Consider the following 25,160-nt stretch of genomic DNA (forward strand, 5'->3'; position numbering starts at 1 on the left):
GTATTCAACACTCATTAAATATACCTAACTGATAAACTTCTATCAATATATCGAATCATCTAATTATTGTGGACCATACCTCAAGAACGGGGCTCCAGTTGAGAACTGATGAACTCATGAAAACCATGCCATTCCTTGATACAGTAGCAGGGGAAGCATTGTCAATATTATGAGGCTCAAACACTATTTTACAGTTTGGTGCCATCGGAATACGGTCTCCATTAGCTAGTGTTAGGGTTCTATTATCATCCAGTACAGAGTTCAGGTTCTCAATCCAAATAGCATCAACAGGACCATCAAGAACTATCCAGATGTGCTCACCTGCGATCCAAAGAACATGTCTATGAAGCAAATCATATGGTCTCACAAGCATTATCTAATTACACTTTATTGTACAGAATATTGCACACTAAATCTAATTGTTGTAACAACAAGAAATACAAAAGTAACTGTATCAATTCAGTTTGTTTCTACCAGTTTGAAATAAAGCATTTGATCTGTTGCTATCCATATCCAAATGCTTATCTGTCACACAACACATAAAGGTAGCATTATCTGCCCAACACCTGGTAATGCTTGTAACATTCTGGTCAACAGCTTCATGGATTTTTACTATCTCCCATCTTAAGAATTTTAGCTCTTCATATAAACCTCCATTTAATTAAATCATCAAAACTCAGGGTAGAAATTCTGTACTTTAAAAAAAAACCTACAAATCTTCTGGTTCCAAAGGTTTTGATAAAGCTCAAACGAGAATTCCTAAACCAAGTAGGAAATATAGTTAATACAAGTTGTCAGAAAATCGTTAGGAATAATTTCATGTAGTTTTACACTAACTTTTACCGTTCTGATCCAGCTCCCATTGGAGTTTATGGCCATTTTTCCATCTACTTTATTGGGAGTTGGATCGGTCTTTATTTCAACTGGGTTTTGTCCTGCAGAAGCACAATAATCAGTCTTAGATAGGAGCTATTTGCAATATTGTGAAGTCTTTTTAGGCCAGTTAATCTATAGACAATATTACCAAATTTCAACTACAGTAATTTACCTTAAATAATGTCTGATCACTGCTTACAATTTTTATCAATAGAGAAATGACTACACAATAGCCAAATACTTCCTGACTGTAGTCACCAGTGACCCAGTTTTTGAGCTAGAACATTGAGTAGTCAAGTAAAGTAGTATACAACAAGTTTATACATAATACGGGGCTAAATACAAGTCTCCTTTGAAATAAATGAATGTTTCTGCCTAAAAATGGATGGTGTGACCAGGAAAGTTTTTTCCTTTGTTTCCTTTACACACTGAAATCCCAAGTGCCTGTTAACATGGGTACACAAACACAGAAAGGAGCAGAATGGGTTCTTCCCTATAAGTTTTTCAAAGCCATTCCATTAACGTCCAGCAGCAGGTGTAAAATTACACAAAAAGATACCTCCTCTTTAATCCTATGACCAATCCTTCAAAAAAAGGATTGGGAAAATTAGTGGAATAGAATTTGCCATTTTGCAACCTGAAGATGACACATTCTGAGTAAAGCAACAAAGAGTCCTGTGGTACCTTATAGACTAACAGACGTATTGGAGCATAAGCTTTCGTGGGTGAATACCCACTTCGTCAGACGCAGTGCTGTCTGTAAGTGAAAGCTTATGCTCCAATACGTCTGTTAGTCTATAAGGTGCCAAGGGACTCTTTGTTGCTTTTTACAGATCCAGACTAACATGGCTACCCCTCTGATACTTGACATTCTGAGTAGTGATTATTATCTGTCCATGCAAGGAAGTCTTACTTTTGAAACCATATTAGTTATTTGCTTGAAAACAGCTTTTTGATTAATGCTTTGGTTGTGTGATTTACCTTTCTTGGCTCTCAAAGTTTTCCTCCACAGAGTGGAGAAAATCCCATCTGTCCAGTCATTGGTTGCTACATCAAGGCGACCAAACATCTGAGGTGCTGTGATAGCTTTGGGATTCATTCTCATTTCACGGTGTGGCTGTCCGCAATCTGCAAAGGTCAAATCAATCTGTCAACCTTTGGTATTTCAAGCCAAATGTCATGGTACGGTATTACACTAACTTACCACACAAAATTATATGGCTGTTAATGGTTTACTACTATCATAACTGCAAGAATACTTCGAAAATTCATTTCTTCTTGTACACCAAATTGATAATTAGAGCTGTCAAAAAATTAACAATAAAGTACTCTGTCCATGCATGATGTAAAAGGGGAATCCGTGCATTGACAAGTAAAGGAGAGCACAACAACATGATGACATGTATTTAAGGCCTTATTTAAGGTGGCGATTCTTTAAACTACATAGCTCCAAAGCCTTTAATTTTCAATGTACTTTTCTATATCTTGTGCTTGGAGTACCACACAGAAACTTTATTCTCCACATTCCCTCATTTTCTGTGATATGTTCTTGCTCGCCTTGGACTAACCCAATTAAATTGTAGTTGCATGATTACAGAACTTTTCAAGCAGCCACAGGGAATGCATTTATATCACCAGCATCTGACCTTTAAAATCCCTTTATTAATACAAGACTATGTTTCATTTTCCAAAAATGTTTAATGTTTGATCAGCAGTAGAGATGTAACAAAATCTTAGCTCTAATAATCCTGAGTAAAGTATAGACAATGGACCTTTAAAAATATGACTTGCACTGCACATAAACACCACCCTATACCAAAAACCTACTGACCACTATACGTACCTACATGCCTCCAGCTTCCATCCAGGACACATCACACGATCCATTGTCTACAGCCAAGCCCTAAGATACAACCGAATTTGCTCCAACCCCTCAGACAGAGACAAACACCTACAAGATCTTTATCAAGCATTCTTAAAACTACAATACCCACCTGGGGAAGTGAGGAAACAGATTGACAGAGCAAGACGGGTACCCAGAAATCACCTACTTAGGGACAGGCCCAACAAGGACAATAACAGAACACCACTGGCCATCACATACAGCCCCCAGCTAAAACCTCTCCAGCGCATTATCTCACAGACCTTGGGAGGCAGGCCAGTCCTCGTTTACAGACAACCCCCCAACCTGAAGCAAATACTCACCAGCAACTACACACCACACCACAGAAACACCAACCCAGAAACCAATCCCTGTAGCAAACCTTGTTGCCTACTCTGTCCCATATCTACTCTGGCGACACCATCAGAGGACCCAACCACATCAGCCACACCATCAAGGGCTCATTCACCTGCACATCTACTAATGTTATATATGCCATCATGTGCCAGCAATGCCCCTCTGCTATATACATTGACCAAACCGGACAGTCCCTCCGCAAAAGAATAAATGGACACAAATCAGAAATCAGGAATGGTAACATACAAAAGCCAGTAAGTGAACACTTCAATCTCCTTGGTCATTCTATAACAGATTTAAAAGTCACTATCATTGAACAAAAAAACTTCAGAAACAGACTTCAAAGAGAAACAGCAGAACTAAAATTCATTTGCAAATTTAACACCATTAATCTGGGCTTGAATAGGGACTGGGAGTGGCTGGCTCATTACAGAAGCAGCTTTTCCTCTCCTGGAATTGACACCTCCTCATCTATTATTGGGAGTGGACTACATCCACCCTGATTGAATTGGCCCTGTCAACACTGGTTCTCCACTTGCAAAGTAACTCCCTTCTTTCCATGTGTCAGTATATAATGCCTGCATCTGTAACTTTCACTCTATGCATCTGAAGAAGTGAGGTTTTTACCCACGAAAGCTTATGCCCAAATAAATCTGTTAATCTTTAAGGTGCCACCAGACTCCTTGTTGTTATTGCAAGAAGGAATTTTTTCATTTTAAATATCAGTAGTGCCCAGAAGTATAAAATTTTAATGCTGTGCAAATAATTATGCAGTTCTGTAAATCATAACCTGACAAAGCTACTGCAGTATACTGTCATCTGTGGACATTATTACTTCAGATATTCAGACTGACAGATGTGTTGCATCATCTGTATCTTGGCAATGTTCAGTAAAAAGTTCTGCAGAAACATACAAAAAACTCTAAGAAGGTATCATATTGCCTTTGTGTTCTTTTCTGAATGAGAGCCTAAATTAAAAGATTAGATTATTTTGATCTTATGCTGGCTTTAACTGAACCAAGATATTGCATGGAAGTGTATTACAGTTTGTTCTCTCTCTTCAAAAATATTCCTTTACACTACATCTTCACAGGCAACTTGGCAAGTCTAACAGGAATCATATAAAACCAATGCTGTGAAGTAGTCAGGTAATAAATAGTCTCACAAACCCATCTACAGCAACAAATAACTGTCGACTGGCATAGAGAATAAGAAAGAAGATATTTAACTCTTGAATTAAACTAGTGTTAGGTTATGTTTGTTACTTTTGTGCACGCCTTGGATAGTATTTCTGTACCATTACTATTTACATTATGTACTAGAAACTGTATGTGCAGGCATAAAGTTACACAGGTATTTATCTACACTATTTATAAGTAGAAATTCACTGCATTTTCAAGAGATGCTTTTGTGAAGGAACTGAAGGCACAATTTGTACAAATGTTGGTCCTTGGAGGTCAGGTCTGAAATTTAGTGTCCTTAAAACATAAGATTGAGGGTCAAGCCCAAAGGTCTAGTGACAATGCTCTTATTTACCATATCAAAGACCTGGATTTGAAGTCTTGGCTCGACAGTTCCTTCCAGGGACAAGAAATATGGAGAAAGCTGCAGAAGCAACATGCTTAGTTTTGCTACAGGAGATGGGAAAAAATTGCCTCAAAAAGATACCACTCCATCCCAAATATTAAAGTTTTAGATCACAGAATCCAAAAGCCCATCAAATCTTTCTTTGGACTAGAAAGAAGATGGCCAACACATGGAACCCTGAGAGTATGAAATGGGGGGCAAGAAGGGAAAATGGTCATAATTTAGAACTATGAGAAAATAAGGTAGATTTCTGCAGGGCCGGCTCTACTGTTTTTGCCACCCTAAGCAGCGCGCCGAATTGCCGTTGCGGATGGCGGGGGCAGTCCGTGTGCCGTTAGGGCAGCATGCGCGTTTCCACGGCAGCGGCAATTCGGTGACAGCTTCTGTCTTCAGCTGGAAGACAGAAGCCGCCGAATTGCTGCCGTGGGCAGCTGAACATAGAAGCTGCCACCAAATTGCCGCCGCCGCGGAAACACGTGTGCCACCCTAACAGCACACTGACTGCCCCCGCCGTCCATGGAGGCAATTCAGCTGCTGCTTGGGGCGGCAAAAACACACGGACTGCCGCCCCTTGCAGATTGCCGCCCCAAGCACCTGCTTGGAATGCTGGTGCCTGGAGTCGGCCCTGATTTCTGGAGACAAAGATGAACAACATCTTACGCTGTTAAAAATCCTTGCATTGAGCCTGTTTGATCATCTTCCACAATTATTCCTCATTAAGGGAATCTTCAACATTTCTTCAGCTCTGTCCTTTGAGACAATACACCCACCTACCCACCCTTCCAGACTTTGTGTTCCTTATTTTGCACATCTCTTAAATGACAGTCTCTGACGCTCATACTGGTGAGTTGAATGTAATGCAAGTACATGAGATCTTCTCCAAGATTTATTTTATTTATTTTTATTTATCAGTTTTTCCTTCTTAATTTGTTTTAATATTCTGCTTAAAATTTAGAGAAGTAACCCTTGCTACTACTCAGTCATGAAGATTTGTGCGCTAGGGCACCATACACTGAACCTCATCCTTACAATGATTTATCCCCTCTGGTAAAAGTAAACATTGTAAAGTATTTGCAAGAATAACAGAATTGTAAATCTGCTTTACATAACACAAATGGCTCCATACCTGTCATGGATTTCATCAGAATGTGGATGCAAGTACTTTTACCTGCCCCACTAGGACCTAAGGCCATCATTCCATGCCTTACTTTCTGCGTTTCATACAGCTGGATAACTTTCAGTTTCCAAGGAGGATGACTAATTAGGCCAGCTTCTTCAACCTGTGGATATTGACATAAATCCAAACTATTGCTTCTTTTATGCATCAGAACAATTTGATAATCAGATTCAAGGTATAGATGCATTACAAGATCCTGATCATATTTAATTTTGTATTAAGTTTCAGTACTTGTAAAAGAACACTGGTTGAAGCCAAGTAATACAACAGTTTCTACACTGGAACTCAGTATCCCATCTTCCACAGTGATTTGAGGAAAACATACAATTCCAACAACAAATAAGTTTTAATACTGAAGGGGCAAACTTCAATATTGATGCAAAAAATGAATTATCATTTATTCTTGTAATGTTAGGTTGTTACAAACCTGCCTGCATCTTTACTGCATTGTAGCAGACACTTACAATTATTTTCATAGACATGATTTTGGAGAATGTGATAAGCAAATAAAAACATAAGCGTGTTAGTTATTTAATTATATGAAAGGTTCAAGCTAAGGACATTCTGAGGAAATCTATTTTTTAATCAACATGACAGGCTCCTGCAGTGTCAAAGAAGAAAAAACTATGTTTATTACCCCAACTCTGAAATGCAAATTTATAGATTATTTTGGTTTAACATCCTATACTATTTTTATACTACATTTTGAAAAATTAAGTTATGATTCATGTTTTGTATAGAACTACAAGTTGAAATGCTATAAATGGTAGCTTGTTTAAAAGAAAGTGAGATTATTCTCTGTTCAAGACAAATAATGCCTAGGATATGATTTCAGAGCAATAAAACGAGTCAAAAAGAGGTCTTTTCACCCCCTCTTTTCTTCATTTCCTCAGTTTAAACACAGACAAAGGATTTAAGTCTTATTGTCTGAAGTCTCCACTTAGCTTTTAAGAGAACACATATAGATGAGACGTGCTTTGGTTACTTCTAACCCCATGTTGCCACTTAAAAGGTGAAAACTTTTGTTTATTCATTAAATGATCAAAATGGCATAAGCTTTTTTGAGATGTATATTTGTAAATGTGCTGCATCTAAATCCATATAAAAACTTCTTGTTATGTGACTAGTAAGATATTTTATGTACAAATACAACAAGGTCATTTGATGCTGTAACTCATTAATGAAAGAAACCATATGAGTATAAAAATATTGAATTTAATTGGGAAATTAGTTATCTGACAATCATCGTAATGGGACATCCCCCAGAGACGTGGCCCCCTTGCAGATCAAGCACCACCTGGATCGATCTCTGGCTAGGTCCTTAAGGTAGTTTGGAGGGATACTTAGTGTGTCCATCACTGGCAATGTTATTGTGCCATCAAAGCTTTTGGCACCCACAAAATTGCCAGCTGCATAGTGGCATTCCTTGGTGTAAACACCTCAGAATTTGTTAGTCTTCGATTCTTATAATATGTCCAGCCAAAAAAAAGATGCTGAAACTGAACCAATGGTAACACCAGCAGTTGCTGTTGGCTTCCAATATCCTCATCTCTCATCTTGTCTTTCCCCTTAATATAGAGCAGCTGGTGGAGATGATGAGAATCAAAAATGTCAATCCCACATTCTTCAGCCTTCCTCAGTGCCCATGTTTCACTTCCATATAACACAGCTGGTATAACTGTGGCTCGATAGATCTGCACCTTCATAGCAAGCTTGATGTCACAACACACACACACCCACAGAGGCAGCTGAAGGACATGAAACATGGTGGCAGCTGCTGCTATACAAGCATCCACATCTTTTGAACTTCCTCCATCACTGCCTGATACTTACCAAGTATTTGACATTCCTGATGTCCCATCTGGATGGGTTAATATTGAGCTGGTTATAATCTGGATCTGGAGGCTGCTTGATGTTAATGGCCAGGGACTCAGATTTATCTAGATTAAAAACCAGACCAATGTGCATTGCTTTTTGCCTGACCACATCTGCTATCAGCTGCAGCGATTCCAACTGAGCCAACAATACAATGTCATTACCATATTGGAGATCTCAATGCAGAATGGCGGTCAGCCCATCAACACTGGCACCAGCCTTCTGAAGCTTACCCACCAACCTATCAATGCCTATATTGAATAACAATGGTGGTGGAACACAGCCTCGCTGAACTCCTGTGGAGACAGGAAACTCCCAGTGACTAAATGCAGCTTATAGTTCCACTGTTAGAACTCTTCTGTCAATGATTCTATCTTCTCAGGGGTACTGTGTCACCTCATCTGATCCCACAAACTTGCTCAATGCCCTGAACCAAAACCTGATGGAAGTCTGTAAAAAGTGCAGCTCATGGCTTATTAAATGCAGCCATCTTCTCAAAAAGCTCTCATGATAAGATCTGGTTGACAGTGGAATGACAAGGTCTATAGCTGTACTGAGTATCCCAGCCTTTAAATTAATGGAGATATCCTATCTCCTAGAACTGGAAGGGACCTTGAAAGGTCATCGAGTCCAGCCCCCTGCCTTCACTAGCAGGACCAAGTACTGATTTTGCCCCAGATCCCTAAGTGGCCCCCTCAAGGATTGAACTCACAACCCTGGGTTTAGCAGGTCAATGCTCAAACCACTGAGCTATCCCTCCCCCCAGCCACAGAGTGCATCACTGATTCAAGACATTAACAGGGAGGCAAAAAACTTGCCTGGGACTGACTATAGTGGCTACATCCAGCCTTATCACCCCTTTTTTGAACACAAGCAGATTAGACCTCTTCTAGTCATCAGGAATATTAGTTTGCCCTATGGTCTGGAGGAACCCTTGCAGCCACAGTACAACAATACCCTCTCCTGTCTTTTACAACTCAGGGATGAGGTTACAAACCTCTGGTGTCTTTCCAAACTTGACTTTATGGACTGTGATGCGGATCTCTCAGTTGAAGGAAAGCAGATCTACTGTAACATCTTGCCCCTCTTCAAATGGAGAAGGGACTACAGGGGGATGGACAACCAAAGATCATCTTGAAATGAACTTCCCATCATTGGAACTGATCCAGCAGACTGGCTGATGCTGCCACCTCAATATTTAACTTGACGAGTTGGGGTGATGTTCCCTCACAGACACTGTGAAGTTGAACAGAGGGTGCGGAGATTGTGCCTTTCTGCAATCTGTTCTAAATTAGCTGCCTAAGATGACCACCGGGATTCCTCATCTTTCTTATACAGTAACTTGACAATGTCCCAAAGTCTGTCCCATTCAGCCTTTGTTTTTGTTCTTGAATTCTGGAAACTCCGATTGTAGCCTCTCTTTTTTTCTAGCTTTGACTGCAGTGAGCATCTCCTCGCTTATCCCTGGATGGCATTTGAAGGGCAGGGAATCCAGCACTGAGTTGGCATCAGGCAGCACTAATGACTTGAAACAACACTATTCCTCATCAGATGGGGGAGGGAGGGATACTTCAGTCTCTAATGCTTTGATGGCCTTACACGGTTCAGAACAGAGAGCTGCCTGATAACTCAGCTGTAACAAACATTTTTGGTTTAATCTGACCCATTTGGGCCCATTAACTGGCAGCATTCAAAGTCGGAGGCAGCAAAAGCTGATGATAGGTGTTAAGCTCAGCACCTCTGCAAACTTGTACATCCATGACTGTTGACTGCCAGTGACTATTAAGTGCTAGTGAAACCATCTGGGCTGTACTAGGCCTGTTTTTGAATCTTTGAGTGATGGAACAGTAAGTGAGTCATCACTATGTCATTGGCAGCCACAAATTCCAGCAGTTGCTGCCTGTCCTGTTCTTCTGCCCAACACTGAGTTTCCGAAGCATACTTGCCCAGGTGTCATTATTCTTTCCTACTTCTGCACTGAAGTCTCCCAAGATCACTCTGCTACTGAAGGGAAAATGACCAGCAAAATCTTGCTAAAGGACCATTTTGGTATCTTGCGTGTTGGTGGCAAATGTAAAATTGGTGCCTGGAACATTCAAACATTGTATGACAGTTCTAAAGCCATCCTTATCAAGCAGTTGAAAAATCTGAGCATCAATACCTACACTATCTAAAGTATGCTGGCCAAGAAATGGTAAAATATAGAGATGGGGGTTATACATTTGTGTTCTAAGGCTGCCCTGACAGGTTGCATCAGAAAGGGGTTCCTATTGTACTTTCACCCAATGCCTGACTGGCCTAGAAGTACTGGAGGGTGATTAGGATGATTTATCAGCATCTGATTACTTACTAGCTGTGGGTATCTTCCCATCATCACAGTGTATAGTCCCACCACACTAAGGCCAACCATGCAGCTGCACATAATTTTTACCAGCAGCTGCAGCCACTCCTTAATGAACGCTTATGTAACTCCTTACCAAACACAAAAAGACAAGAACCCCCTCTCCAAAGATTAAGAGACAATGCCTTCTTTGATGACTCTTCAAGTTTAAAGATGCTAAGAATATTTTAAGTTTAAAAAAAAACTATCTTGAAACATGAAAGACCTTTATATAGGAAATAAGAGAGTTGGACTCATTTGAAATAGAATTTCAGCTCCTATTAAGACCTGATGAAACTAAAGATATCACAGAAAAAGGACTGAACGAAATAAAGTTAAAATTACAACTTTTAAAGACATTCTGGGATTTTCTGCCACTAAGGCAATAACAACTAGAACCCTGCTGCATATGCATTAGCAGATTGCTTATTCATGAGCTGAAGATACTAACAAGACCAGCCCACAAGCAAATTGAGCCAGATGGTGACAGTGGCTGAAAGAAGTACATTTTCCTCCTCCTGTGAAATTATGGAAGAAGCATGTAAATGTCTCTGAATTCAGAAAGCGAGCTGCAACACTCTGCTCCTATCATCACAGCACTTATTCTCAGCAGTAAACTCAGCTCAAACTGTTCATTTCATCACTACAAACAAGCAAACAGCAACAAGGCAGCAAGAAGAACAAAGCAGCGGCAACCTTCCAGGCCAGCACTGCCTCTGCAACATGACGTGACTAAGACTTCAGTTTCATGGGTGAGATGGAATCTGCAGAAATACTGCCAAGGGATTAGATTTAAGATTTTCTTGTAATGATTTTACTGGGAAATTGGAATGCTACTGTAACTTACGATACTAACAGCTTCTTCTGTTAAACACCCAATTGTTTAGACTGTGCATTCCTTAAGAGGGATATAAAACTGCTGACCTTTCTCCCCACCCAGAAAGGTTTGGCACCATGCCAGAGTGTTCTTCGGGCCCCTTTTTCTTATGCCTACAACTGTATTTCTTCTACATAAAACTATTTCAAAACATCAGTCATTCCTTCACCCTAATCTGGGGTCTTCTGCAGGGATCTATCTATTCCCTATGGGTTTCCACTGTACAGGCCACTTGCCTGAGAATCATATGCTGTTCCCAGACCTACTACAGGGACCACACCTGCACCACAGTCTCCTGCTGGGTCCTTCCAGTTCTCTGCAGTTCTCTGCAGCTCTCCCTCTAACTGGCCTACTTGCTGACTTTTATAATCACCTGATCCCTAGCTGATCCGTTTCAGCTGGAAGGTGAGGCTGGGCCCAACTTCCATTAAAGAGCCAGCCATCCTGTGACATAGAGACTTATGCTCATCTTGGTAAACAGAAATAGTGCGATTTAATTTGAATTTAAGATTTTTAATATTCATTCATTTGCCTGTCTCCGGATGGCTCCTTGGGATGGTTTCTTTTACGTCACTGAGTCAAAAACTCTTCAGTTTCTTAAGACGTAGCTACATCTACACTATGAGCTGGGGGGTGAGTCTCCTGCTCATGGACACATATCCCACTAGCTCTCATTGAGCTAGCGTGAGTATAAACAGCATTGTAGCTACAGAAGAGGCATGGCTGAGCCCTGCTGAGTACATACCCATCGGTTTCAGGGGGGTTTATATTCAACATAGCTCAGCCATGCCTCCACTGCCTCTACCAGTACTACCTTGGCTACATTGCTATTTAGACTCATGCTAGCTTTAGGAGAGCTAGTGTGAGTATGTGTATGTGAGCAAGGGAAATCATGCCCCTAGCAGGCAGTGTAGATGTAACCTTAGTAAAGATTACTTACTTAATTGGCCTCTCAGAGTTGGTAAGACAACTCCCACCTGTTTATGCTCTCTGTATGTGTGTATATATATATCTCCTCAATATTTATTCCATTCTATATGCATCCGAAGAAGTGGGCTGTAGTCCACGAAAGCTTATGCTCTAATAAATTTGTTACTCTCCAAGGTGCCACAAGTACTCCTGTTCTTTTTACGGATACAGACTAACACGGCTGCTACTCTGAAACTTAGTAAAGATGACGTATCTCTGCCCATTCATGAACTGCCCAACTATAACCCGTTTTAGTAATCTATGATACACTGAGACTGTACTCACTACTGAGTTGGGGAATAATGTACTTCACTTTTAGTTTACCTAGAGGAGAGCATTCCCACCAGGGTAGACCCATTCTCAGAAGGTGTAACCTCTGTTGATATCGGTCTACCGAGAAATTTGCAGAAGAGATTGTATCTGAAGTACCCATTGTTTATTTTTTATGTTCTATTTGTTTTGTTGTATTGTTATTTTTCCCTTGAATCATAAAATAATCAGTTAATTGTGATTATTTGTCTTTAATCATGGTGTCCCCTACAGCATTAAAAAAACAACAACCCTGTGATTAAATAATGGGAGTGTCATCCCCAAACTGGCATTTATAAAGACAGTTATAAGATCTGGCCTACCATCTTTTGTTTCACAAAACTACAATTTTTTAGTAATTTCAGGAATAAAAGTACTTGGTTCTCAACCACTTGAAACACCCTTTTCTACCCCACAATACCAGAACTTGAGAGGATGGGCATTTTCCCTTTGATATATGCTTGTGATTAGTTTTGCCCTGAGCAAGAATCTCAAAGTCTACGATCTTTAAGCTTCAAACACACCTCAGAAATAAGTATTATATCCATTTACAGACAAGTAAGGTGAGAAAAAGAGGTGTTAAGTGATTTGCCCTGTGTCACAACCAACCAGTAAAAAGCTCATGTTAAGGAAACAGGACTTTAGTCTCCTTGTCCTTTGATCTATCCATTAGAAAACTCAGCCCTTCTGAAGCACAACAGTCAGAGCCCGTGGAATTATTTATCTTAGCCAAAGATTCTCATATATGCAAGCTTCTGTTCTGTTTTAAACTCAGGCTGTTTGGCAAAAGTATCTGATGATTTTCTGTTTCACAAGTTTTATTACCCACTGTATGAATAGCTTGTCTTTATTTCACTGAATGCCCTCTTGTTTGTGTATTATGGGAGCGCCCAATTGACCTTTATACTCTCATATGCATGTATCAAATATAACTAGGTGAGCATAGCTAAGTGTTTAAATTGGTAAAGGAAATGTACTTCTCATGCACCGTGCAGTATTTTAGATGGAGAGTCAGGAAGTTTTGACAAATAACAGCTGAGAAAAGGAGCTGAGGAAGAGTTACAGCATTGGACCCAAATTCAACATGGCAACTCATTTGGATTCACGCTACTCAGCAAAGTTCCGATTGATGACTGCGTGTATGACAAGTGTGAGGTATCTGAGAGGAAGTGACACATCTGAAAATGTCTGCTGGAGAAAAATATTCTTTCCGTGCTCAGGTGTTTTATTTTTTAACTGCCTTTCCACAGCAATTCACTTCTGGGCTGAGAACAAGGATGACAAACGTCAGCCTCCAAAGAGTTACTTTATAGGTCATTGAAACTAGCATTCATGAATTTAAGCAACAGTACTATAGATTCACTAGCATGTTACTATCCAATATTTATTTTCACTCAGTAAACTTATTCTTCCTGTATGGAATTTATTCATTTTCAAAAGGGTTTGATTATACTAATGTATTACTGTGTTTATACTCTGCACACAACCAGGTTCTCTTACTCCTTTTGTCATGCTGGGAAAATACCATGCATCAAAAGATGCATTATTACCTGTTTGTTAATGGCAGCTTCTAGTTCTGGATAGCCTGCTTTGTCAAGCTGTATACTTGGAAACAGGTCTTCAATCAGACTCAAGAACAAGGGTTCATCTTCATCAATCTAACAAAAATTAGAAAACCATGAGGAAAATAAGACAAATGCAATCTAGCATAACCAATGGTGCTTTAAGGTCAAACTCTGCACTATACCATGGGCCTAGAAATCACTGAAAACACAGAAGTAATCCAATTAGGTTTCCAGGTGTGGGGGATAATGCAGAGAAAAGAATTCAGATATACCGGAGACGGAAGAAGTAAAATTGCAAGTAGGCCTAATGGCCATAAGTTACTGCTATCAGATAACCAAAACATGCCCAGTGATTTTAGTCATATATAAAAGTACAGATTGTAGTGATCTTATAAATGAGTGATAGGCCTTCACTAGAATCTGGATAGACACAGGGAAGCAGACAATTAACACGAGGGTGCAAGTCTGTAGCATGGTAATTGTAATACAGTTTTGTCAGTGACAGAGTAAGGAAGTGATGGAGAGAAATTAGAAGGAAATCAAAATTATTCAGTTTTGAACACTTTGCTTTTGAAATAGTGGTTGGACCTCCAGATGGCACCATACCCAGCTTGAGATAAGAACTGGACAGAAGACTACAACTCAAGTGTGGAGAAGCATAGCTGGGAATCAATTCCTAGAAGCAGTAGTTGACACCATGGGAATGAGGAGGTTGCCTACAAAGACAGAAGAGCCAAGACAAAACCTGAATCATGCCAACAAGAAGATGGAGCATTTCTGAACCACTGTTCAGAACGGTATCTGAACAACCAGATCACACAGAGCCACATCCAATCTTAAAGTGGCCCTCTTGACTGTCAGTTTATACATTGGTTTATCAAATAAGAAAATTAGATGTTTGACTCAAAGACAATTACACAACATTTAGATCTGCATGACTTACCAATTTAGAAAGGTTCATATCTCTCAGAACACGCATGACAATAGTAGATTCTGTATCAGCGGGGTTTGCTCTTTTTGCTGCCCCCAGCGTGCGCAGCACTGACAATATATTCCTCAAACCAAAGTCATAATGCACCTAAAAGGTGTGATAAGTTTGAAAAATTAAACAATCCACCTTTCTTAACATATTGATTTAGCAGTTTATTTTCTCCATGCAGGAAAAAGATTCATAGCAAATGTAACAAAGCTGGGGGCACCTCTACTGTATAAGTCCACTGACTTCCAGTATACAGATTGCCTTTTGATTGCATGGCCTTGCACAAGTTACCTCACCTCTGTGTTGCAGTTTGCCCATCTGTTAAATGGGGATTATGATATTTACCCACCTCTGTAAAGCACAGACCTATGAATGAGAAGCTCAATTTCAGTGCCAAATTTTATCATCAAATGAGGTAATAATCTCCAAAAAAGCTGTTTTTCTTGCTCTCAGAGCATGAGTGCCATGTAGAAGGGTTAAGGTTCATGGCAGTAGCAAACTAAGTTTAACAGCAATAGATACTTGATCAGAACCTGAAGTACTGTAGCAGTAATAGTATTCATAGGACACCTCAGTGGAGGGGTAAAGTTATGTTTTTTCTTTGTCTTGCTCTTTTATATTAAAGTACACTTTCACTTAATGGTAATGAAGGCCAAGATTCCTGTTTAATTTGACCATTTTGAAATTAAGAGTAGCAGTATTTATATTAGTTTACACCACTGTTGTGGGCTAGGTGACCAGTCCATTTAGGTACAAAAAAAGTCACTCTCCCATTACCCATATTTGATTTATGAACATAAATTAAAAGATATCCACCTCATGTACACATGCTAGTAAACAAACAATCTGGTTTGTTCAGGATGCAAGTCAGGGCAGAATTTGACTCAGTATTTAAAACTCGTTCATAGCAAAGATGTATAGTATGAACCACAATGAGTAAATTAAGTGTTTTTTCTCCATGATATAGGTGGCAGAAGTTCCTCCATGAGGTCTTTGGTCAAAACCCTTCCAGTGTTCTGGGAGGAAGGGAGACTATATAGAATCTCCTTCACAGTTCATCTACAGAAGTGCTTTAAGGTAGAATCCATGAGGCCTGAGGATGGACCCTTACTTCACACAAGTTTGCTATCTCCATGGAGAGGAGGCCAGTGTTTTCTGGGATCCCCATGGAGTACGAAATCAATGAGGTGGAATTTGAAGGATAGAAGCATGAGTGCCTTGAACACTTTTGCAGGAGGTGCTTTTGTTTGTTATGGGGCCTTTTGGGGGAAAGCAGGGACTGATTGAGTTTACTTTTATTTTTAAAAAGGCATCCTTGGATACATGGTGGGCACTGTGACAGACGTCACTTCTTAAAAGAAGAATTCCTGAACATACATTATTAAACTAGGAAGCATAAAATAAACTAGATCCTTGAACTACTGCTTTACAGAGCAAGCATTTGCGAACATATAAACTCCTGTTAGTATTAATCTGCCTCTGCTCATTAGAGCCACATTTGCATCGTAAATGGGGTATGGCTCAGTCTCACCTCTTTGCACAGAAAGCAGTAAACCCAGAATAGAAGGTAAACCTCATGGAAAACAGAGAGCACCAACACCAGGTGACAATTCCTGTTTGGGTTTTGTTTGTGTTGATGAACACCAATTAGCCCCCACTTCTCTGCTCTAACTCTCCAGTCTTAAGTATTAGATTAAAAGTCTTTCAAAAGGTGGTTTTCTGACAGCTTCACCTGCTTAGATAGCTGCTCCTCACACAGCTTGTACAGAGTGAAGAATTTCCTTGCCAGTATGATGTTATCTATGAATCCACAGCTAGCCAGTTTGACACGAATTATTATCTGACGATCAGGAACCATCATGGCCACTGAACGGAAGTTTATCTTCAAGTTTTCAGGCAACTCTTGTCGCCCAGCGTATCCTGGGTTCTGATTATGAGGAAAGAGTTTGTAGTTGACTTCATTGAATGTAACAAGATAAATAAGCAAAGATGCTTCTTCAGAAGTTATAACAAAAGATTAACGATTATTATTAGATAAAGTATTTGTTACAAACTCTACACCGGATTTTTGATATACTACCAGAGTTTGGCTTTAATACATGTTTGCACTCTGAAGTACCCACAGACATGACTGAAAATGCACATATGGAGTCATGTCTGATTACTGACTACTTTGTCTTAGTACTTCTTATTCCCTTTAGTCTTGCATAGCTAACACAGCTAAACAGGTAAGAGCTGGATTTTATTTCTTCTTGTGCACCAGAATTATTTACCCAGTTTTAATCAGCTACACTTGTGCCAACCTGTTCAAGGTAATCTTATTACACAGGTATCAGAGGGTATAATTTGGCAGGCAACACACAGGCAACAATATCACTAGTTGACTTTCAAATCTCAGGTTGAGTCTGAATGGGTAGTTACTAGTACAAATAGGTTTACCAGTGAATTGTGCACATTTGATCTGGAATCATTGAGATTCAACCCTGTAAATCAGTTTTCTAACAAGGATTACTTCTCAAATTGGAAATTAGTTTTAGGAGACTAGTGACTTCAGCACCAGGGGGTTAGTAAGTACAGTAAACGTACCAAATTGTAAGCAGTAAGTAAGTAATTTTAAGTGTGGTATTATCACTGAACTCTCACACCCCCTCAGAATACCTACCATAGTAAGAAATATTCCAAATTCAGGGTTCATTTCCACATTATCTCCATCAGTAAATATAAAGTTCTTTTTACGCTCCTTCTTACATGTCAACACAATTGCAATTTGCTGTGCAGCTACTGATAATACAGGTAAGTCGATACGGTTAAATTCATCAAAGCAGCCCCAGGAGCCAGACTGAGCAAGACCTTGAACAGAAAGAAACCTCTGAACAGTCTAATGGAAAGCTCATATCAGAGGATTAAGAAACAGCAAAGTTGTCTTGACTTGGAAAGAAGATGAACATCAACCCAACTTTGAAACCAGTTTTCCAAAATTAACCAAGGAGAAACTAGGTAAGGTGCAAATAACAGAACAGCTTGTAAAAAGATATTTAGAGGTCTTAATTTGGTTGCTAATTTTGCACCTACCATCACCCACTGGGACAACCAATTGCTGGCACAAAAGATATAACCTAGACTTTCTCCCAACATTAATGAACTGTACACAGTGTTTGACAACATTAGCATTGCCCTTACAGAGCCTTTTGTACTTGATCACCTTCTTTGAAGTGATATTGTTTGTGAAGAATTTAAAGTAAAGATTTTATACAACATGGCAAGTCAGATCGCATCCTGTTTTCATACCAATTTCACAACCAATTCAACAGCCTTTGACTTTAGTATTTACAAACTGTTTAACCTAAAAATTTTTGTTTATTTTTCAAAGAGGCTAAGTATTAAAGGAATATGGATATTTTGTTTTGTTTTCGCATCTCATGTAGTCAGTGTTATAAAATGGAATGACATTTGTTTTTGGAAGAATAAAAGTCAAATTTCCTTTTAGAAAAGTCACCACAAAACCTAGTCAGAAAGGTTTCTGTTGAGCCATATCCTTTTAATAAGAAAAAATACTACTAGTAATACAGGGACCTTTCTGTTGTCTTTGAAGCTGGTCTACATGAGAAACACTGTTATTGTAAAATACTGACCACTAATGTAAACGGTAGGCCATAACTGGTAAGTATGTACTAGATCTTGTTTTACAAAGGGGTGTCTCAATTTGGGACTTCTAGGCATGGGAATTCTCACCTTTGAAGATTCTTCCTAGTCCTCTGAAATCCATCTGGTCTGAACAGTTGAAGACTACTACATATTTACCAAGGCATCTTCCCATATCTTTAGTAGTTTCAGTTTTGCCTGTCCCTGCAGGTCCAGCAGGTGCTCCACCCATGTTCATTCCCAGGGCCTGAGCCAAAGTGATGTAACATCTACATGGAAACAGACTGTTATTAGGTATTTTCATTGTTCAGGTACCCACATCTGCTTGATGGCCTAACTGAAAAATGCATCAGTGTGATTTGAGGCCCAGTTTGGGCACAAGGAAAGCCCTCAATTAGCAAGCTTCATTATCATTTCTGCTGTGGGAGAGATATCCTCCAATTTATTTGAGGAGAAATGCTCCACATCAGCAGTCTTTGGTGCTCTTTACTGGCCACTTCAGAGCCACCTTATCACCTCAGCCTGTGCACAGTAGGGGGAGAAGATTGAGGGGGATGTCAGTTGGTAAGTGGAAGCTCATGAGGAAGGAATATACAACAACTCCAGAACACCAGCTTCAACAATTTTACCTTGCCCAATCGCTCAAATTACTTTAGCTGAAGTGACTCACAAATTAGGTAATATGTATGGTGAAACAAAATCCTGTATTCACCTCTAGGACAGTGAGATGTATTATATCTTTTCCATCTTTCACTCTTATGAGTCTATGACAGGGGAGGGCAAACCATGGCCCACGGGCCGGATCCAGCCCATCAGGGATTGCCAGCCCCGTGGCACTCCCGGCAGCAGCCAGCACCACGTCCCTGCAGCTCCTGGGAGATGTGGGGAGGCAGAGGGCTCCATGCGCTGTCCTCGCCTGCAGGCACCTCCCCCTTCAGCTCCTGGGGGTGATACCCACAGGGAAGGCAGTGCACAGCAGAGCTGCCTGCCCCACCCCACCCCCAGTAGCCACTGCTGGACATGCTGGTCACTTCCGGGAGCGGCGCAGAGCCAGGGAAGACAGGGAGTCTGCCTTAGCCCCACTGCATGCCGCTGCCACCCCGGAGCCGCTTGAGGTAAGTGGTGCTGGACCGGAGCCTGCACCTCGAACCCCTCCTGCACCCCACCCCCCTGCACCCCAACCCCCTGCCTTGAGCCCCGACGCCCCCTCCTGCCCCCTAACTCCCTGCCCTGAGCCCCCTCCTGCACCCCAACCCCTTGCCCTGAGTTCCTTCCTGCACACCGCACCACCTCTCACACCATGCACTCCCTCCTGCACCCTTGCCCCAGCCCTACATTCATGGCCCTGCAAACAATTTCCCTATGCAGATGTCGCCCTTGGGCCAAAAAGTTTGCCCACCCCTGGTCTATGGTGTGACCTGATGCCAATTCCGATTCAATGAAATTGGCCCAATAACAAGGTCAGATGAAGAACTTACATATGCTTGAGACAGCAAAAAATAGAGAAGTTCATGTTGGTTATTTTGGGTTCATCAAGGATTCATCCTGTTATCACAGTCATGCAGGTGGACCCCTACTTCCAAGCAGATCCACACTGACTTCAGCTCTCAGATTTTATTGCACAATAGGAACTTAAGTTTGTTTCTAAATCTGATCAGCATTCATGGGCATTTTCATGTGGAATTTAACTCAATTATTTATTCTCTTTTTTTTTTTTCAAACTAGACTACTTGTGTTAACTTTCCTCTAAATAACGTAGCTGTTTTATGTCACATATCAGCCACCATAAAGACTAACACAGCATACAGAAGTAATCCTGAATTTCTGAACATTATTACATACTGTAAAGGAAAAGAACAAACATTATGCCTTGATTCCCAGCCAAAAACTATGAAAGTTTGGGTAAGTAATCGAGCTTTGTTACCGGTCAGTGAGAGGAGTTATGACAAGCCTGTCAGTACAGCCTAAGAATTCATTCTGGTATGTAAAACCCACATCAGTGATGTTAATTATCATCTTGTCGGAATCTTCTTTGAAGTAAAATCTACATTGTTTCAACCACTCAAAGTCTGTAGGGTTCTTGATGTGCATACGGCACTAGGAAAATAAAAAAAAATCCTTAACAGAGCTAACTGATTAAAATAGGCATTTTGCATTTATATAGCACATTATGTTAGCAGATCTCCAAGAGCCAGATTAGAGCACCACTGGAAATTCAGTCAATTCAGCAGTGACCTGCAGCAACTAGCAACATTACACACACTTGCTGTGTAATGGGAGCAGAATTTTGGGCCAAAGTTTTTTGGAGGGGCACCATGGAATCTAGTGACCTCAGACTATGATATTTTCCAAAAGTCCTAAACACAGCTAAAAAGCATGGAATTCTGTCTTGGAAAGATGGAGGGCTCATTCAGTCCTGCTATCATTTGATTATATGATTTTTAGGAGTCTAAGAACCTGATTCTCTACTGCCTTCCACCTTGGAGGCCCACACCTGTGCAAAGAGCATGTAAAATGCCACCAGATCAGAAAGAGGGAGGGAGTAGAGAAGAATTTCAAGGAATGAGGTAGGACTTAGAACAAGAGCTTTTTTGCATGTGGATGCTACAGTGTTCAGATACAGTAAAAACGGTGACAGGGAAGTGGTTAAAAAAGGAAAGCTGTCCTGTAAAGATGAGACTTTGGGGGGATTCTCTCCCAAATTATCCCTTATCTAAAATGTACTTATTTTTATTCCTAAATAGGAAAGGTTGGTGGAAGTATAGAAAGGTGGGTTTTGACTGGCTAAAGGGGAGAGGAAAGGGTAGCCACATCCTTCTTTCTCGAGATCCCCCAAAGCAATGGATAATATAAGCTCCCGCAGATTTCTTCAGACTTTGAAAATCTGAGCACCCCTTGGGTGGTAATTTATGTACAGTTGGCAAGTTCTCTTATGACCTCCTCAAGGTTTGAAAAAAAATCTCCAGGTTTCTTTCCAGAACAAGCAGTTTTGTTTTCCTTTTAAAATACCTGTCTCATTCTGGAGTATCATGGATGCAGCAGATGAGAGGTGCAATTTATTAATCTTACAACCAACATAAGCCAATATTTCTACAGAACTATTATCTATATTGTAGAGATATGCATACATCTCAGAATTGCAAGGGGGAAAACTATTGTAACTGATTTCAGAGTAGCAGCCGTGTTAGTCTGTATCCGCAAAAAGAAGAACAGGAGTACTTGTGGCACCTTAGAGACTAACAAATTTATTAGAGCATAAGCTTTCGTGGACTACAGCCCACTTCTTCGGATGCATCCGAAGAAGTGGGCTGTAGTCCACGAAAGCTTATGCTCTAATAAATTTGTTAGTCTCTAAGGTGCCACAAGTACTCCTGTTCTTCTTTTTATTGTAACTGAGTTACTGTGTTGGCTGGATCTGTGTGTGGCACATCCACAGACAATCCCTAAAGGGTGTGCTTCCTCCCTAAGGGGAAGTAACCCTGAAAGAAAGGTCAGAGGATGAGGTGTTTCCTGCCTGTGGAAAAGTGGAAGGATTTTGTGAGAGCAAGCATCAGGAGGGGAATTGCCTTTGTTCTCTTCATGTTCTGTTGTTACTTAGCTTGTGCCTGTGTCATCATTCCACTGCCTGCTTGTGCTACCCCATCCCCACCAAGAAAGAGAGCACAACGTCACACAACGATATTTGGCCTAGAAGCACCACGTAGTAAAAAAAATTCTTCATTTATTATAAAGTCAATGGATACTTTTTGTCCTGAGCTGTAATTGTTACTAAGCCCTCCCCGACCATCTCATCCCATTAGGCTGCTCTGCCCGTGTGAAGTGACTACGTGGATGTAAGTGTGTTAGTCAATGAGATTTCGGCGCTTTGTTTTAGGTTTAGTGTTGTGACTTTGACATCATCGGTTTCCATCCTCTTCCCATCCTTTGTGAAGTTTTATGCTAGCTCCATTCAGTTTATTCTTGGAACCTCAGTTGATAATCCACAGAATTGCACTCAGAAATGTATTGAACACTTGCAGAATTTATATAGCATTTGGTAAAAAATTGTCTCGGGGTTAACCATTCACCACAGGCATTGATCTTGACTTGACACACACCTGGAGTTGTATCTTGGTCTCTTTCCATCAATGCAAATTAGCTATGTTTAATCTTGTCTCAACCTTGACATTTTATCAGTGGAAATGAACTCTTAAACCCTCACGTCAGCAATTGTAAAAGCAAGGCCTATTTTTCTAACAAGACCAAGTAGTAGAAGTCATTTTTGTCTGCCAATATTTTTTCTTACAATCCTGAAGTCTAGTAGCCTGATTCGTTTTTTATAGTTTCCAAATTATTTTACTGCCTGTGAAGTAACAAAACCCTTAATTTATCCATGGATCAACTATAACCTGGGCTGCAGTAGTGCAAGCTTCCTCACAGTATCCCAACACCAAACATCACAGGAATGAAATGGAAAATCAACCACTAGATGTAGGCATGCATATCATTTTAGTGTTTTAAAGGGCATATTCAGCAGCCATATAGCCATGTTTTAATATAATACTGTGACAGCACACAAAAGGCTACACTGAACGCTTACCAGATCATCAAAGATGTCCCTCTGGTGCACGTGGATAGTGATTAGTGTCTCATATTTAATTCGCTCCACTGGACTGAGGTCTTTGGTTGTCATGTCTATCAGAGTGTTCAGCAGGTCTAAGAAAGATTGGTTTGTCTTCTGCATTATTTTTTTATCATATCTGGCATTAGTCAATGCCTCTTCTGAGTCTCTTGTCCAAATCATTTGGATCCCCAATAACCCAACCTTGTGAAAAAACAAACAGTATGCTCTGTGACGTTTTTTCAGTTAGCATACATAAATATGCTTTTCTATTAATACTTAATAAATTACTCAATAAAATTAAATACTTAACAATTTATTAAAAGGTGTAACTCATGCCTTCATCAGAGAAGTAAAACTAATGTGAGTTTATATCCCAAGTCTAGATCTATTTGGTGTACAAATGTGATGCCTTTTGAAAAATCAACAGGAGCTGCACACATCTGAGGATGACATTTTTTTAATCAAGGTTCACTCAAACATATTTTCTCCTAATCCCACTATATATTTGCACTTTTATAGTGCTGTTTATTAGTAGATCTCAAAAGGCTTTACAAATCATTTTATTAGCTTTATTTATTAGCTCTTCACCCATTTTAAGAAGCTTACCTGGGCTGGGAAAGAAGAAAGAAATTCAATCAACTGGAATCCAGTTTCCTGGATATCCATGGCTGCCTGGCGAATGACAATATGTAATGAGGATTGGGATTCCTTTAAGAGAGAATTGAGCCAGACTTCCACATTACCCTCAGCCATTACAGGTTTATCCAAGTCAATTGTCTCACCCTCTCGAGAACAAATTGACAGAATGCGATCATATATCTAGTTGAAACCAAAAAATACATTGTAATATACAGAACATTATTGCTATGAGCTTGTCATTTCTCCAACATCTCCACAACACCATTAACTATTTTTAATCCTGGTAATTTATTGAACAGGTCAGGTTGTACCTGCCAAAAGAAAATAGCCACAGTAACAAATTAATAACTACTGATCCTGGTAGGGCTTATTCAGAACCAGGGTTTCCTTTAACAGTGTTTTAGCAGTAACTGAAGCAAACTTTCAAATGAATAATAGGCTGTAAAATGATCTCACTTGTTAAGTTTTACTTCTTATTTTCATGTTAGTGCCTAGAGACCCCAATGATCTAGGCACTATACAGATGCACTCACTACGCTTAAAGTCTTAAACTGAAAAACAGACCAAGAGTGGGATGCTGAGGAACTGAGTATTAAGGAACTTGTCCAAAGTCACACAGACAATCACTTGCAGAGTCAGAAGCCAAATCAGTGTCTGAGTATTAATTCAATGCCTTAACTTCAAGATTATACTTAATCTACAAGAGGGGTTTTTTTAAAGCTCCTGAGGTTTTCAGTACACAAAGCAATAGGATTTGTGCTTGTGAAATCTGTAGTCATTTTTGTACGTCTCCCCACCAAAAACCTAAAGGCTCAGTTTCTCACTGTTTCCCTACTCCCAGTAGATTTGCTAAGGATGAAATCAGAATGCAAAAAGACTGCTTACATTGTACATCCCCACAGGTGTAGTCCCAGTATTCCCATAACTACCAGGGCTGCTCTAGGAACATGCCAATACCAGTACAAACCTCCCCAGAATGTAACTAGTGAACTTGTGATACTATTTACCTTGAGTGGAAAAGTGTGCTTTGTTTGGAATAGGGAGGAGATGGGAAATAACCTAAAATCCCAGTAGTTAACTGTCACAGATATTAAACACTTGGCCTTTACAGGTCTGATTTCATAAAAAATACAAGACAGCCATTCTTGTTTTGCCTGTTTTCTAACTCTAACACCTGGGCTTCAAAGGTCAACTGGAAAGTGATTGGTTTTAAGTTTTGCAAGTGATATCGTGGGTGGGGATAACCTAGATAGGGAGAAAATTATTTCTAACCAAAAAAATGATATACACACACAGGGCACATACTTGTGGCAATCTAGTTCTTTTTCATTGGAAACGCAGGGGAAATTTTATAATAGAACATAAGTTTCTCTTTTGCATGACAGATGTGTGTTTTCAAAAGTCTAATCTCCTGTGAAGAATGTGTCAGTGTTTAAAACCGCT

At 40.0% G+C, this 25,160-nt stretch overlaps 1 protein-coding gene across 1 annotated transcript in view; it reads right to left on the reverse strand.

The window, feature by feature from the left end:
• The window catches only part of DNAH5 (dynein axonemal heavy chain 5), a 315,641-nt gene that overhangs the window by 128,537 nt on the left and 161,944 nt on the right, over positions 1-25,160 (reverse strand). Inside the window, exons 33-43 of the mRNA XM_065584236.1 lie at positions 23,685-23,897; positions 23,055-23,279; positions 20,400-20,572; positions 18,566-18,744; positions 17,496-17,683; positions 16,566-16,760; positions 14,798-14,932; positions 13,840-13,947; positions 5,829-5,982; positions 1,858-2,004; positions 80-321 (exon numbers count right to left, since the gene is read on the reverse strand). Of these exons, the coding sequence (XP_065440308.1) occupies positions 80-321; positions 1,858-2,004; positions 5,829-5,982; positions 13,840-13,947; positions 14,798-14,932; positions 16,566-16,760; positions 17,496-17,683; positions 18,566-18,744; positions 20,400-20,572; positions 23,055-23,279; positions 23,685-23,897 (1,959 nt within the window). The remainder of the gene's footprint in view (positions 1-79; positions 322-1,857; positions 2,005-5,828; positions 5,983-13,839; positions 13,948-14,797; positions 14,933-16,565; positions 16,761-17,495; positions 17,684-18,565; positions 18,745-20,399; positions 20,573-23,054; positions 23,280-23,684; positions 23,898-25,160) is intronic.

The sequence above is a fragment of the Chrysemys picta genome, chromosome 2 (genome assembly GCF_011386835.1).
Source record: "Chrysemys picta bellii isolate R12L10 chromosome 2, ASM1138683v2, whole genome shotgun sequence".
Taxonomy (NCBI): Eukaryota; Metazoa; Chordata; order Testudines; family Emydidae; genus Chrysemys; species Chrysemys picta.